General features: G+C 39.8%; 1 protein-coding gene across 3 annotated transcripts in view; it reads left to right on the top strand.

The window, feature by feature from the left end:
• The window catches only part of LOC135874958 (transcription elongation factor A protein 1), a 101587-nt gene that overhangs the window by 71819 nt on the left and 13759 nt on the right, over nt 1–16009 (top strand). For all 3 annotated transcript variants that reach the window (XM_065399917.1, XM_065399915.1, XM_065399912.1), the window contains 3 exons: nt 2024–2129; nt 9009–9096; nt 14782–14930. In XM_065399917.1, coding sequence (XP_065255989.1) covers nt 2024–2129; nt 9009–9096; nt 14782–14930 — 343 coding nt within the window. The remainder of the gene's footprint in view (nt 1–2023; nt 2130–9008; nt 9097–14781; nt 14931–16009) is intronic.

The raw sequence follows: 16009 nt of genomic DNA on the forward strand, positions 1-16009 counted from the left end.
ATTGCTTTTTTTTTTTTAGCAGAAAGTAATCTGAAATCAAATTAGAAAACTGTATTAAATTTTTTTTGGCAGATGTTTCAGTTTTGGAGCAGGAGGAAGAGGGGAAATTGGAAAAATATCCCTGTACATGGATAGACCCCTGAATAACTTGGGAGTATATTAAAGTAAGAAATAACAAATTATTGTGCTAAATTGAGATTATATCCCACCTGCTAAGTTATAAAAGGAATGGATTGTAGAAGAATCTCTTCCTAACACTGTCGGTGGCAGTTGCACTTGGAGTTTTAATTGCTGCTACTAACAGGCAGGTATCCTCAAAGTAGTAAATGAGTTTATCGTGTATACAATATATAAGACAAAAAGGATAGAATGTTAGTAAAATTCTTGCTAGTCATGTTCTATGATACTCTCCATCAATATTTTAGCTTTTCTCCGAGCTATTTGCCGAAGGGTGGGATTTTCTAAGGCAGTGGTTTTCAACCCTTTTTCATTTGCAGACCCCTACAAAATTTCAAATGGAGGTGCAGACCCCTTTGGAAATTCGACGTGTGGTCTGCAGACCCCTACCATAGAAGTCTTAGACTGAAAAGTGACTGAACAGAATTCAGCTATAAATGTTGCATGTCCTTGGCACGGCATTTGATGCAGCGTGAGAAAGGACACTAAACTGGGCATATGTGGTAATGACAACACGTCTGGGCTTTGACCTGTAGGTGGGGGTATTGACATACTCTTGGTTGATCAGAAAAATGGAATGCCTTTTCTGGGGCATGAAACTTTATTTTCATTAGTCACCTTTCACGGACCCCTTAGACATAGTCTGCAGACCCCCTGCGTCCACGGACCACAGGTTGAAAGCAACTGGTCTAGGGAGTTTAAGTGAATTAGGAGCACATCTCATGGGAAGTAAATGGGATTTGTTCTTTGAAGTCACTTAAGTGCTTGTGAAAATCCCACCTAAGATCTACTGAACTAAATTGATCATAATTATGAAATTCAAAATTTCTAACACTATGCAAACATCTATAAATCATTTTAATATTTTAAAGTTTTGGCAAGCCATTGCTGTAATTTAGGTTGCATAATAGCTTTCATTGTAAACACTCTGAAATTTTTTTAACTTTCCTCTTTTGAGGCTGAAATACTCAGTAGTCTGTCTGAAGATAAATTGTTCTGGGAAATTTGAGCAGTAGTTCTTAAGCTGTCTTTAAGGGCTAGGAAACAGACAATAAACATGGCCTTTTAAAAACAGTTTTCCAGTCAAAATGGAAAACAGTGAGAATTATCTGTTGGCAGCTACAATATGCCGTTGATTGCTAACAAGTATAAATATTGAACCTTGGGGACATTATTGACATTTTAAATGTACGTTTCTTAAATTACTTGTTCCTGAGAAGTTTCTTGGCTCACTAAAATGAGAACAGCAGTCATCAGGCAGCCTCATAGAAAAGGTGGATTTCTTTATGTTCATAGATATATCTATGCATGTTGTCCCATCTCTCGTACTCTGCCTTTACCAGTCTTCTGAATAATAAGGGGGACTGAAATATTATAGGATCCTGTGCTGAGAGAGTGGACTTCTAATACATGAACATTGCCTCAAAGGAGCTTTAAATCTATCAGGCAACATGGCTGTTTTTTTTTTTTTTTTTTTTTAAAGTCATGCTATAGGATAACATCAAGTGATGCAATTTCTTTTTTCCTTTTGTAGAATGGACCTCTATCTAATATATTGAATGACCCCCACTTAAACCAAAAAACATGTATTTTGTTCCAAGTGAAGCTTTTTTTTGATTGCATGCTCCTATCAATAAAATGTGTTTTATCTTATCGGTATAAATGTGCAGGATGTCTTGTGAAAATCAATTCAGTAAGGATTTGCAACTTCATAAAGTAATTTTAGTCAACTTCATAAGGATACAACTGACTGGATGTTTACCTTGCATTGTCAAAATGCAGCTTAGCTTTTTGTATCTGTTAAATGTCTTTCACAAATTGTAATGTATATCTTTTTCTGTTGCAGTCCACAAGAATTGGAATGTCAGTGAATGCAATACGCAAGCAAAGCACAGATGAAGAGGTTACATCTTTAGCAAAATCTCTCATCAAGTCTTGGAAGAAGCTATTAGGTATGACTGCAAAAAGCTTTTTAACAATCTTCCTTCTCCCTCAGGCATTTAATTATTTGTATTGTGGGCATTATAAACTACTGCCACCATTTTTATTCTTGGCTCACCAGTTCTCCCATTCAATATTGAAGCTTTTTCTGCATCATCTGTACCATTTTAATTTTCCCTGTGCCCTCTATCAATGCATTACTCATGGGTCCCCTTAAGGGCCATAGTCATTGTAGCTTCATTGGGATAATGAGTTGCTAAGAACAGAGCAGCGTGAAGCATGTCTCTGTGACATGACTAATATCTATTGGACAGTCTCACTGCTTGCTACTGAACTTAATTCCCAAGTGGACTTATTGCAGCATTCAAACCTACTGACCTTTTGTTTGTCTGGATCAACTATTCTCTGCCTCCAAAGTCTTTACACTACCTTTACATCAAGGTGTTAAAGGGTTTTAATCTTAATTGTCAGTGGATCATAAACTATAGGAAAAGAAAATACAAAATTCAAAAGTTGATTTAATGCTATTAGTATTATGACTAGTACGTAGCTCCAGTCTTATAGTAAGAAAACTAAAGTCTAACTAGTTCTGTGTGCCTCTTGCTCACTCTCTGAAACCTCAGTATTCATTAAAGGCACATGAATAAAGTGGATGGAACTTAAATAGTATTTCTTTAAATATTATGTACTAATTATTAACACATCTGAGGAAATTATTCTTGCAGCATTTTTTATGCCAGGACAAATCACATCACTGTAATCTTAGTGCAGTTTTAAACACCTGATTCTGAAACTCATGAACAGTGTTTATTTGGAACATTGCTGATTACTCATATGTGGCTTCATCTCACATTCACATAAACTTAAATGTAGGGAGTTTCTTCTGGTAGCTTAATCTTTAAAATGTGAGGTCTGCTTTTGTTTTACAGAAATTACAAGAGCTGCTGGATTAATAGAAGTCTTTTCAGTTTTAGACAAGTGTGCTATGCCAGCTGTCATCCAAGTTAGCTAGCTATACATTTCAAGGCAATCTAATTTCATCACTTTCACTCTTTTCTAAATGCTTGCAGGAATGGTTTGGCATCCATTTTAGAAAAGTGTTTCAATAAAAAATGACAAATTATGGGAGTGTTCTTAATGGGGGTGTTTCTAAAGTAAAGGCTTGTAAATGCTGAATTAAAGCATGAAACAATATATAGGACTCTAATACCTGGTTGAGCAGGCATTTTCTGAAGGCAGAAGTGCAGCAAGTGTACTGGTGAACAAGCTTCTAAAATCATGTCCTGTTTTGTTATTACCAAGAGATGTACTTTACCAATAATTTGATCTGATGTCTCTGGTAAATGTAACCTAATAAACTCAAATGCATACATTTTTGTATGCCTTTATGTCAATATGAAACTTAGTGAAGTCTTCCATGTACTTTGTCTACCTGTTATGTAAAACTGGAATTTGATTCCATATAAAAACAACTGAGCAAAATGCTGATAAATGCTAAGAGAACATTACAAAATGTTTTTTTCTTATTCAAAATGTAAATTCCTGCTGTTCTGATGTAAATAAATTAAAAATATACCCTTCTTTCCAAAACTTGTTATAAATTATCAGTAAATTATCCCAATCACTAAGGCAACAAATGATATTTTCTTTATCATTTTCAGTGCAAACCTACAGAATGTGCTAATATTTTTTTAATTTCAACCATCTTAACTTTAATCTACTTTTTCCAGTGACATGTTTCTCCTTTTTCAACAATCTCAAAATATCCTGGAAAGCCAAACTTTTTTGAGGAGAGAAACATTTTCCAATTATTGTGAAGATTTTTTCCCCCATCTAATACAAATAATTAATTTGAAAATATTCTGAAAGAACTGCAGATGGCTTTCACTGGGATTTTCCTCAGGATCATAAAGCTGGAGAACTATTTTTAAAAACAAACCATGGATAAGCAAGAGTTGTCCATATGTCTCCTGAATTTTAAATTACGTTGAGATTTTTAATTACTAGAGATCAAAATGACTACTCCAGAAGTATATAGTCAAATATCCACTAGCAAGTAGGTGTAGCAGATCTCTCTTGTTAGTGAGGTTTTTGAAGAAATGGAAAGGTCTTGGACATACTTTAGAAATTGGGGGAAGATCTTGGATAGATATTAAAAATGCTGATTAATCACCAGTTCATGGTCTGATGAATATAGCTTTAAAAATAAACTAATACATTGCAATTCTGACAGTGAAGGAAAGATTTTAACAGTAAATAGGATGAGATTTCAAATTTCAATGCAGTAAGTGATGATAAAATGTATCTGAATTTCAAATTTTGTCCACCAAACTTCTCATTCCCCTGGCCTTGTCTGAATGTATACCTTACATTTTTGTCCCATATACTTAAGAGGACCTCTAAGATAGATAAATAGTTCAGAGGACATCTATATTGTCATTTCTTGGTGTGACAAAAGACATAAATGGAAGATTACAAATCCTCATAAATTGAAGAAAAGATTCAAAAATAGTAGCAATAAGGATAAAAAGAGCTCAACTGACTGGAACATTGCTTACTATGGAGAGGCTGCAATTACCAAACATTGCAACTTTTGGCATTTACTTTGTAGCTGTGAGACTAGCTACTTTTGCCTAAATCTGACACTGGATCAAAATCACTTATTTGAGAAGCAGTCAAAGACCCACAAAAAGACTGAGTAGTGTAGATTTCAGAGTAACGACATGCCAGGCTTTAAAGTTTGGCAAAGAGCTTCTTGATTAAATCAAAGCAGAAATAATTTCCAAAACATAACAAATGTTCCTTTGGATTCAGTGTATTTGTTCTGCTTGTCTTTACCAATCCTTACCTTGACGGTGACTGATTTTTAAACATTAGAATATATTGAGACATATGAAAGTGTTTCTCTTTAGAGGAAGAATTAACCTATTTCTATGTGCACTTTGAATACAGTAGAATCTCAGAGTTACGAATACCAGAGTTACGAACTGACCAGTCAACCACGCCCCTCATTTGGAACTGGAAGTATGCAATCAGGCAGCAGCAGAGACCAAAAAAAAAAAGCAAATGCAGTACCAGTACTGTGTTAAATGTAAACTACTAAAAAAAGGGAAAAGTTTAAAAAAAAAAAAAAAAAAAAATTTGATAAGGTAAGGAAACTGTTTCTGTGCTTGTTTCATTTAAATTAAGATGGTTAAAAGCAGCATTTTTCTTCTGCATAGTAAAGTTTCAAAGCTGTATTAAGTCAATGTTCAGTTGTAAACTTTTGAAAGAACAACCATAACGTTTTGTTCAGAGTTACGAACAACTTCCATTCCCAAGGTGTTCATAACTCTGAGGTTCTACTGTAAGTTCAATAAAAGATCATTCTTCCTCCCATTAAAAATGCTGGTTGGCTAGAATTCTGGCATGTAACTGTACTGATATCAAGTGGCACTAAAGTTTTGAAGAATTGGAAAACTGGTAGCAAGAGTTTGTGTTGGTGGTAATTAAAACTGAATCTTTTTTCTGAGACAGAGAGATGTGATGACACTGTATCCAGAACCCCAATTATTATTATTTCAGGAGAAATGTGTGTAATTGCATCTGTGTATCCTGTCGGGTCTATTAAAATCACTGCCATACATGAAAACATAGCATTGATCATGCACAGAACTGACTCAATCACCGATTTCCTTGGTCACCGTTTAAATCTGTTTCTCATGCATACCAGGGTGAATGTTGGTTCACTGCTATAAACTCCAACACATTATTGGAATTTAAAATGAATTACGTTGTAGTGCACTGTAGAGTTGTGCAACTGGGCCAAGAGGGTGGAAAAGTTAGGGGCTTTATTTTGTTTTGTCATTGGTTTTGACTTTCACAGAAGAATTTGGAATACTGTATGTCTGGCTGCTGTACAAATCATTTCAATTATGCTGTTTGTAGTGCTTGTAAAACAGGGTATGGATCAAAGATGGCAACAGAGGCGGACAGCTGTTAACTGATCTGAGCTCTGAAGCCTTTTGTGAGTTGTTTATAACTGAATTTTTGAACTTGACATCTTTTTACTTGCCAGGTTGTGTATACTTTGTAAATTAAACATTTTGTTGAACTTTTAAGAATGAAGAGAGAACCTAAAAGAAATCAGGTGAGGTTTTGAACCTCAGAGAATAATCAAAATTTCTCTTGATGAGAACCACATGAAGTGAGAAAACAAAGACTGGTTACAATATTTTTGAAGCTGAGCTAGTAGGCTCTCAAGTGGTGGCTTCCGAGCATCTTCTGAAAGGAGACTTGGTGAGAGCTATAGGACAAGATCACTTTTTACAAAGTGCAGATAATGCTTGGAAGACCTTAGAAGCTACACAGGCCAAGGGGATACAGTTCAGATGAACATGCAAACTGTATTACTGGAGGTCATAAAAAAATCTTTCAGCCATGTGATGAGAGGAGAAAAATCTTTGCAAGTAGCGACACTTACTTGATATAAAGTAATATCAATTAAGTTGGAGCATATAGGAAATACTATGAAGTATCCTAACCTGCAAATGTCAGGTTAGGATACTTCTGAAAAGCTTCTGAATTCCCATAGAAAGTTTGACCTTTGGAGGGAAGGGCCTGTTGTGACTATTGCTCAAGTGAATAATTATGTAACAAATAGACAAGGTGGGTGAGGTAATATCTTTTCTTGCACCAATTTCTGTGGGTGAGAGACACAACCTTTTGAGCTTACAGAGAGTTGGTTAGGTCTGGGAAACTTAATCAGAGTGTCACAAGCTAATGTTTGAACAGATTGTTAACTACTTATGCTAAACAAACATTTCAAGTGACCATTCAAGTTGAAGTGGCCGGCTAACACCTCTCCACTCATAGGGAGGAAAGGAAGAAGGGGGAAATCGCTGAGGGGTTGTGGTTGTTAGTGGATTAGAGATTGTTGTAATAAGTCATAAATTCAGTCCATGATTTTTAGCGTCTAGCAAAGTTATGAATTTAAGCTCCCAGGCTCGTCTTTTAAAAGGGTTGTGCAGGTTTCCTTTGAGGAAGAGGGCTGAGAGGTCAGATACAGAGTGTTCATTTTGTGAAAAACATTTACCGACAGGTGATAGGGTGTTTTTGTCGTCTATCATTTTCCTGTATAAGTTCATTCAAGTATATCTGAAAACTACCCTATGTAAATTAAAACGTCTAATTAGAAAAAGAATCATTCAATAATACGGCCTGGATTTCCAATGAGGAAACATACTTTATATTCCTGGAGACAATGGGTATGTCTACACAGCAAAGAAAAACCTGCAGCTGGCCCATGCCAGCCAATTCAGGCTCATGGGGCTGTGGTGGCGGGGTTGTTTCATTGCTGTGTAGATTTCTGGCCTCAGACTGGAGTCTGAGCTGTGGGACCTTCCCACACTGCAGATGTTTTTTTTGCTGTGTAGACATACCCAATGTAGCTACTGATATCTGCACCACAAAAAAAGGGAGGTAATATGTACGATGAAAACCAGTCCTTTTACTCTTGTGTCAAAACATCTCTCCTGGTTTGTCTTTTTATAAGGAAATCTTATAAACCATACCAGACAGACTTTCCTGACTCTCATACTTAATAATCTGGAGTTTCTTGCTCTACTCCTGCTTCTCTGTGAAACTCTTCTCTCATAGTGTTGTTTCTCAAAGTGCCACTACAGTATCTTTCCTCCTTGGATGTAAATTGCTGACAAGTGGAATTACCTGTATATTCTCTGTTTCAAGATTATTTTGTTAGTGCTTGCAGGAATATTAAAATATGGAGGGCATTTTTAAAATTGTCAGCCACCACTCTCACCTCCACCCACCTTCCTTATGTAAAGTGACTGTTAAGAAAGTTTCCCAGTCTGCTGCTGATGTATCAGAGAATTATGTGTGAATCAGCAGCCTGTGATATTCTAGAACTATAGCATTAGAAGGAACTGTAAGGGTTGTCTAGTCTAGTCCCCGGCCAAGGAGCAGGATTTGTTGTGTCTAAACCATCCAAGACAGATGGCTATCCAACCTCTTCTTGAAAACCTGCAGTGAAGGAGCTTCCACAACTTCCCTAGGCAGTTTGTTCCATATCAGTATAACATGAGATTCATCAAGTGAAATTGTAGGCCAGTTGGTGGAAAAAGATGACAAAGTGCTAATACAACTCTAAAATTCCTGGTGAAAATATTCATGCAGTTGACGATAGAGAATGTAAGAATGGGTGAGGTTGTCTGCATATATAGAATATTTCCTGTATTATACATCAGATAAGTGTTCTTTAGTTTCTATGGTGATTACTTATCTGTTCATACATAAAAAAGGGGAGGGGTCAGTTTTCCTTCTATATGAGAAATGCAAATGTTTTTGTGTCTTAACGGTGTACTTGTTGAACTAGTCATTCTTCTTACGGTTTTAGTTTTCTTAATACATAAATATATATTGTGGGTTTTCTTTTATTTTAATCTTCAGGACTTTTAAAATACCACTTCCATTTTAATGCAGCATCTATTGTATTTGGATAATTTTATGTTTTCTTTTCTGTTGTCTTCATTCAGGGTGATGAGTTTTAACTAAGTAATTCATTTTTTTATTTGATAGTCTCTTAAACCTTTGATCCCCTAGTTTTTTGTTTGGTCTTGTCTGTGTGGACTTAACTATAGAACTATATGGTGCTTTTTAAATAAGCACTGAATATGTGGTAGTTTCATCTTAATCATCAGGGCAGAGTTTTCAAACTTGGATGCCTCAATAAGTGGCTTGATTTTCACAGGTATTGAGCACTCTCAAATTCCCATGCGAATTGTGGGTACTCAACCCTTATGGAAATGAACTACATTGCATTTAACTTATACTTAGCTGCCATTTCTGTCCTATAAGAGGCAATGCTTATTTCATGGTTTGTACATTTCCAGATGGACCATCAACTGATAAAGACTCTGAAGACAAGAAAAAGGAACCTGCATCATCTTCACAAAACAGTCCTGAAGCAAGAGAAGAAAGGTATTTGAACCTGTGTGTGTGTGTGTGTGTGTGTGTAATATAAAATGAACTAGGAAAACAGATGAATTATTAATGTGAAGAATCAGTTTTTTCATAGGTGCTTCCCTAAATATTTAATTTTTGTACAAGTATATCTGGGACTAGAGGGCTGCCACGTTCTTGTATCAAACACACAATCAATGTCTAAAAAGTGGTGATGCCTGCACTGTCATCAAGGTTGGACAATCATTATAGAACAAAATAGTCATCCAGGTCTTTTGTGGTGGGGATGAAGGTAAGTCAATCCTGCTGTTAATAATATGAAAAAATGGCAGGTGACTAGCTACAATATGGGTCAGGTAGTCAAAATATCCATCCTGCCTGCTGAAGTCATCTATTTAACATTCTTACTCTACAATACTAGGAGTCTTAACAATAACCAGCCTATTTTAATCAGTATCTTTCATTTTAGGTAGAAACTAGGGCTGACAAGTGATTAAAAAAATTAATCGCACAATGAATCGTGCGATTAATCGCACTGTTCAACAATAATAGAATACCATTTATTTAAATATTTTTGGATGTTTTCTACATTTTCAAATATATTGATTTCAATTACAACACAATACAAAGTGTACAGTGCTCACTTTATATTTATTTTTTATTACAAATATTTGCATTGTAAAAATGATAAAAAGAAATAGTATTTTTCAATTCATGTCATACAAGTACTATAGTGCAATCTCTTTATCATAGAAGTGCACACCCTGTTTGGGTATTGGACTATGCCCTGGACTCCGGGCTTCAAATTTTGTGGTTCCTGCCTGTATTCCTTCTTGGTCAGTGATAACCACCTATGCTGCTTATACTATCTCAGGGAAAGCCCACATTGTAGCAAGGTGCAATACCTGCCCTTTCTTCCCCTGCCATACCCGGGAAGGGTGGGAACTTCTCTTTAGGAAGCACCTAATGGAAGACTGCAATTGGACCCAGGCCCGGGGAACCTACGCCCCATAGATCAGCCTTACTCAGCAAGGAGTGCGTCTCCTGCCACAAGGTCCAATTCAAGAGTGAGGGAGTCTTCTTTCCTCTCTCTCTCCCCTCCTCCCCCCAAAATCCGTCAATGGGCCTTGTCAGGAGAGCAAGGAGCATTCTCGTAAACATGAGGTTGTCTTCCTCCAAATCCACTTTGAAGACATCTGATTCAGCCCTTCCTAAACCAGGCAAGTCTATAAGCTTCAACTCAAGAGAACATAGAATATCTTAATCAGAGGCATGTGACAAATCTAGGGCTCCATCAGCACCAGATTGTGATCCGGCGGCACTGGGGCCTCTGGTAGTCCCAAACACAACCCTGTGGTGCACCGGCACCGATGAAAACTGATCACTGAGAGCATTGATTACCTTTGGTATTGTCTTTGCCTTAAACTGCTGTGGCATAGACTCTTTACTGCGGCTTTGTTGGTTTGGGAAAGAGTTGAGATCTATGCTCCTCCTGTGGATATCTTTGCTTTCCAGACTCAGTGACCCACTCCATTAAGTCCTTCCTTGAGAGAATATATAACTCGGCCAGGGGAGCTGGCCTTTGGGAGGAGTGTCTCCCATTCCATCTTTGGGCTTTGACTTCGAGTGCCATGGTTGGTACTGCTGTTGAAACCAGAAATGGCTTTCTTCCCATCGGGAGAGTCTGAGCTGTCCAATGAACTGTTATTCCCTCTTCCACAACACACCTTCCTGGTCAGAGGACCTTGACCAACTTGGCACCAACTTCCACCTCATCACCTTTCTCGGAGCCTTTGGTACACCATGCCATGGGGACCTTTGCAATCCTCATTCAACCCATCCTTCTGAGGATCCAACTGAGGAGGAGTGCGCACTGAATCTGGCAGTTCCACCAGAACCAACAAGATTGCTGTCACCTTGTCCAGATGAGGCAGTGACTCCAGTGTGTCTGTTCCTGGAATTGCTTATAGTTATCGGGGGGGGGGAACCCCACAGAATTACAGGGCAGCTGCAGATTTATTTTGAGGAGGTTCAGGATCCTCAACACAAGCTTCTGGACGTTCTTCGGTCCTCTGGCTCCATCAAAAAGTGTTCCCTGTTAAGAAAACCATCCTGAAGCCAGGTAGAGCATACCCCAGCTACCTGCACCCCTACCTCCAGAGGACAGAAACAGAGAAATCCCACCCCTCAGTCAGAGAGGTGGGATTTCTGTTCTCTCACCCTGCTCCCAAGTCTTTAGTGGTCCAGGCCACCACAAAGAGATTTAGGCAATAATATGCCCCGATTTATCCCAACTGATAAGGAGGGCAAGTGTCTCAACTTTCTGAAAGGAAGGTCTTTTCTTCTTCTAGACTCCAGTTCAGGATAGCCAAGTACTAGTGGCTAAGTACAACTTTGTGAACTGTTCAAAATTCACAGAATTTCACAGACTCCCACAGGAGGACAGAGCTTGTTTCCAGGCTCTCGTGGCAGAACACAAAATGGTTGCCAGGACTGCTCTCCACTCAGCAGTAGATGTCACTGATGTATCTTCCAGGGCGATGACTACTACCATGGTAATGCACAGGGAGTCGTGGCTCCGTGCTTTAGGGTTTCCCAGGGAGGGCCAGAACACCATAGAGGACCAAGCTTTCAAGGAGACTATCTATATAATCAGAGGATGGATGAGTCCTTACACACTTTGAAGAACTCCAGGGCCACCCTCCACTCCCTGAGAATATATATGCACCTGCCCCAAATAGAAAATTTCACTGGTAGTCCTAGAAACCTAGACTGATGATTCAACAGTTCTTCCACCAAAGACCTTATGAGCCACTCCATAAGAGGCAGAGGGTTCAAAAGGCCTGCTTCCCCACACCTTCCTCCGCAGGTTTCTCATCCCAGTCTCAGCCCTCAGCTAAATATTGTTTTTGACAGGAACTTGAGAGCTGCAAACCACTAAGGGTATGTCTACATAGCACCTGGATTCTCGCGGCTGGCCCATGTCAGCCGGCCTGGGCTGCAGGGTTGTTTCATTGCAGTGTAGACTTCAAGCCTAGAAGTCTACAGTGCAATGAAACAGCTCTGCAGTCTGAGCTCTGTGAGCCTGAGTCAGCTGGCACAGACCAGATGTGGGTTTTTCATTGCACTGTAGACATATCTTAAGTCTAATGCCTCCAGACTCCCATGCATCCTTTGAGGATCATCTAGCACTGTTTTTCAACACCTGGAGTGCAAAAACAATGGACAAATGGGTGCAGAACGTCATCCATTCTAGCTATTCAACAGAGTTTGCATCCCTACTTGCTTCCCCAGCACCCTTTCAGGGGCCACTCTCATGAGAACATTTTCAAACAAGAAGTGAAATCCCTCTTACAGTGAGGTGCGACAACACAGGTTCCTCTTCAGTACCAAGGGAGAAGTTTTTACTTGACATACTTCCTAGTACCTAAAAAGAAGAGCTGTTAGAGATCCATTATCGACCTCTGCCATCTGAACTTTTTTATTCGCGAACTCAAGTTTCACATGGCCATGTTGGTATCTATAATTCCATCCCTGAAAAAGGGTATGTGGTTTACAGCTCTCAACATGGACACCTGCTTTCACCTGGGCATCCACCCCGCTCACAGACGCTTTCTCAGATTCCTGGGCTCTGACCATTTTCAATACAGAATATTCACTTTTGACATTGCTCCTACTATCTCCAGTGCCTTTACCAAGGTGTGCTCCACAGTAGCGGTTTATATCAGATGTTGTGGTTTCACAGTCTTCCCCTGTGTCAACAATTGGCTCCTTGTCACCAGGTTACACTAAAAGGACCATGTGTCGACTTTGACAATGCTGCAACTTCTCTCCTCTTTGGGTATCAGTATAAATGCTGAAAAATCCATCCTTGGCCCTATGCAGACTTTAGACTTCATTGGGGGCGTTGTTAAATTCAATCATGGCAAGGGCTTCCCTGCGAAGGGACAGGTTTCAAGCTATGAACAATATCGTAGACCAGGTCATAAGCAACCCCCAAGTGCCTGTCAAGATCTCTGTCTCTCTCCTAGGCCATGTGGCCTCATGTACTTATGTCATGTCATTTGCAAGGCTCCACCTTTGTTGCCTATAAGCATGGCTTCAAACAGTGTACTCTCCATATTTACAGTCCTTGAGCATCATAGTGACTGTTCCCACCAAAGTGATAATACCACTATTATTGTGGAAGAATCCCTCCCAGGTATGCATGAGCATTCCCTTCCTTGCCTCTGCACTTGACAGGACGATTGTTACTGACACATCCCTGTTGGGTTGAGGAGCCCATGTGACAACCATACAGTACAAGGCACCTGGATATAACAAGAATTCAGGATGCACGTTAATTTTCTAGAGCTGTAAGCAGTTTGAAGGGCTTGCAAAGTCTTTCTCCTGTTCATTCAAAGTCACTATGCCCTCGTAATGTTGGACAACATCACAACTGTCTTTTGCATCAATAGACAGGCAGGAGCGAGATCCTTCCCCTTGTGTGCAGAAGCAGTCAGCTTGTGGAACTGATGGTGTCAGCCATCGGATTACCCTGTTGGCAGTCTACCTCCCACAAAACCAGAATGTACTAACAGATTCAGCAGACTCTTGGCTGTCAGTGTGGAGCAGGGTGTCGTGGGGTGTATGTACCCCACCTTGGCCCGGCAACAAAAGGGGTAATACAGGCATTGCTGGCCACTGCTGATTGGTATCCTCACAGCAGCTGGGAGGATAAAAAGGCTGGGAAGCAGAGGGGCATGGCAACTACCAGGAGAGTGAACAGGCCGTAGAAAGGAACTTCTGTCAGTAAAGTGCTAAAGAGCCGCCCAGGGACAACACCTCAAAAAGGGATGAATGGACCAACAGACTGAAGAGCCTGCAGAGTCCCAGGGGAAGGTAGGAAGCAGCTCAGGGCACTGTCAAAATTGGCGAACCCTGATCCTGCTTGTCTATCTTGAGGGCCATGAGCTGGAACCCAGTTGAGTGAGTGGGCCAGGATTTCCCTACCAATCACTTGACGGACCTGAAATCCGAGAGGATTTTCCAGATTCTGGAGTACCAGGAATAGACTGACAGCCACGCTGAGCTGAGTGAGCCAGTGACCACACCCTGCTTGGCCAGGAGGGGCACCATTGCATTGACATACCGCCTCACCGAGGGTCTCCCTTGGCCCCCCAAGTTGGGCTGTAGCTGGGCTTGGGACCCTGGGGGAGACCCCATACCCTATAGACTGGGCCCACTCCCTGTGCTATGCTGGACTTGGACATGCTGAGAGGCCATCACTTCGGGGCAGGGGAAAACATCCTGGTGGGGGCTAGTGCCCTTACAATGCAAATACTGTGGGGGACTGATCTGTATTTCTGCCCCTACATGTCATTCCTTGTAAACTGCATATGTTTGGGGGCTGGAGGCGTAAGTGGGGGCTGGAGTGGCTACTACAGCACAAGGGAGCCCAGAGGATCATTTGACCTGGGCACCCTCTTAGTAAAAGTCTTGTTGTACCCCATATCACATAGAAGCAAGTATTTCAAAGATCCTTTTTACTGAAGTTTAACAATGTCTATAGCTCTAAATAATTGCATAAATGTTATCTTTGTTCTGTTATGGGAATCTTGTTAATGAGATATAAAGATCAAACAAAAAGTTTGTTTTGATCTAGGGTGAAACACGTTGGAGAAAAGACATTTCATACCACTTTTCTGTTTTTACCTACGTTAGCAGTTCCAGTAGCAACTCCAGCATCAGGAAAGAGGAGGCTAATGCTTCGTCAGATTCCTTCATCCCTTCTTTTCCTCGGGCTCCAAGTACTTCAGATTCTGTACGAGTGAAATGTAGAGAAATGCTGGCTGCTGCTCTCAAAACAGGAGGTGAGCTTTGTAGAACTTATTTACAGTATTGGATTTTGTTCTGTTTCTTCTTCCCATGTATCCTAGCACTGATTGTCAGACCAGTCTGAATTCTGTACAACCAGGCCGGCTAGTCAGGTATAGGTTCATCCAGATTAGCATAACCCTGGCAACCTGGAAACATGCTGAGGTGCATTTCCTGCTCCAGCCCATCTGACTACTACTTTCCAACAGCAGAGAATCCTCTTCATGATACTTGCTAGCCATTACCTCCTTGTATCATCAATTTAATCTGTTTCCATGAAAGGTATTGTTTCAGTGGGTTTTTTTTTGGGGGGGGGGGGTGTGCAGGGCGGGGGCGGGTGTACCACAGTGTCCCCCAGGGTCCTGTGACCTTTCAAATTCTGGTAGCCAGAAGCTCCGTTTCCATTTCAGTTGCAACTTAATTTTGTTACAGTACATCTGGCACTGGTGTTTTGATAATTTTAAATATGTCAAATTCTTTAAGTATCCAATCCATGACTGCTGTATTCTCTTCTCGTCCAGTTTTAGGGGTGTTAGCGTCTATGTCTTTTGAGAGTTATAAAATTTGGAGGTGGACAAGACCTATGAATTGATCTATTCCATCTTGGTTTTAGTGCCAGGAGTTTTCTTACACCTTGGTGTTTTATACTGAAAAATAAGATTTTCACTAGTTCCTTTGGGAGATTATTCTGTAATCCAGTAGATCTCTCTGTCAAGGCTTTTGTTTTCCTGCGGTTCCTACATTTACCCTTAACTTCACCCTATTGCTCCTTTTTATTTATTATTTTGAAAATACAGAAATAACCTATACATTTTGTGCACATTAATCTGTACATCTCCATGAGATCCTCACAAAAAAGCTTCTCCTATTACTGCTCATATTTACACCCTTCAAATAACTGTACAGTTTCATGCTCCCATCCTTCTAAAGCTATCCTTTAGCCAAATTATATATATTTAACTCTCAGTTTTAAACTAAATTCAAAACTTATTCCAGAAATGTACATAGTCCCTTATCAGTGGGAACCAAATCTGTTCATCATTAACCTTCTCTTTGGTTCAAACTGGCTTGTGTA

This window comes from Emys orbicularis, chromosome 2 (genome assembly GCF_028017835.1).
Source record: "Emys orbicularis isolate rEmyOrb1 chromosome 2, rEmyOrb1.hap1, whole genome shotgun sequence".
Taxonomy (NCBI): domain Eukaryota; kingdom Metazoa; phylum Chordata; order Testudines; family Emydidae; genus Emys; species Emys orbicularis.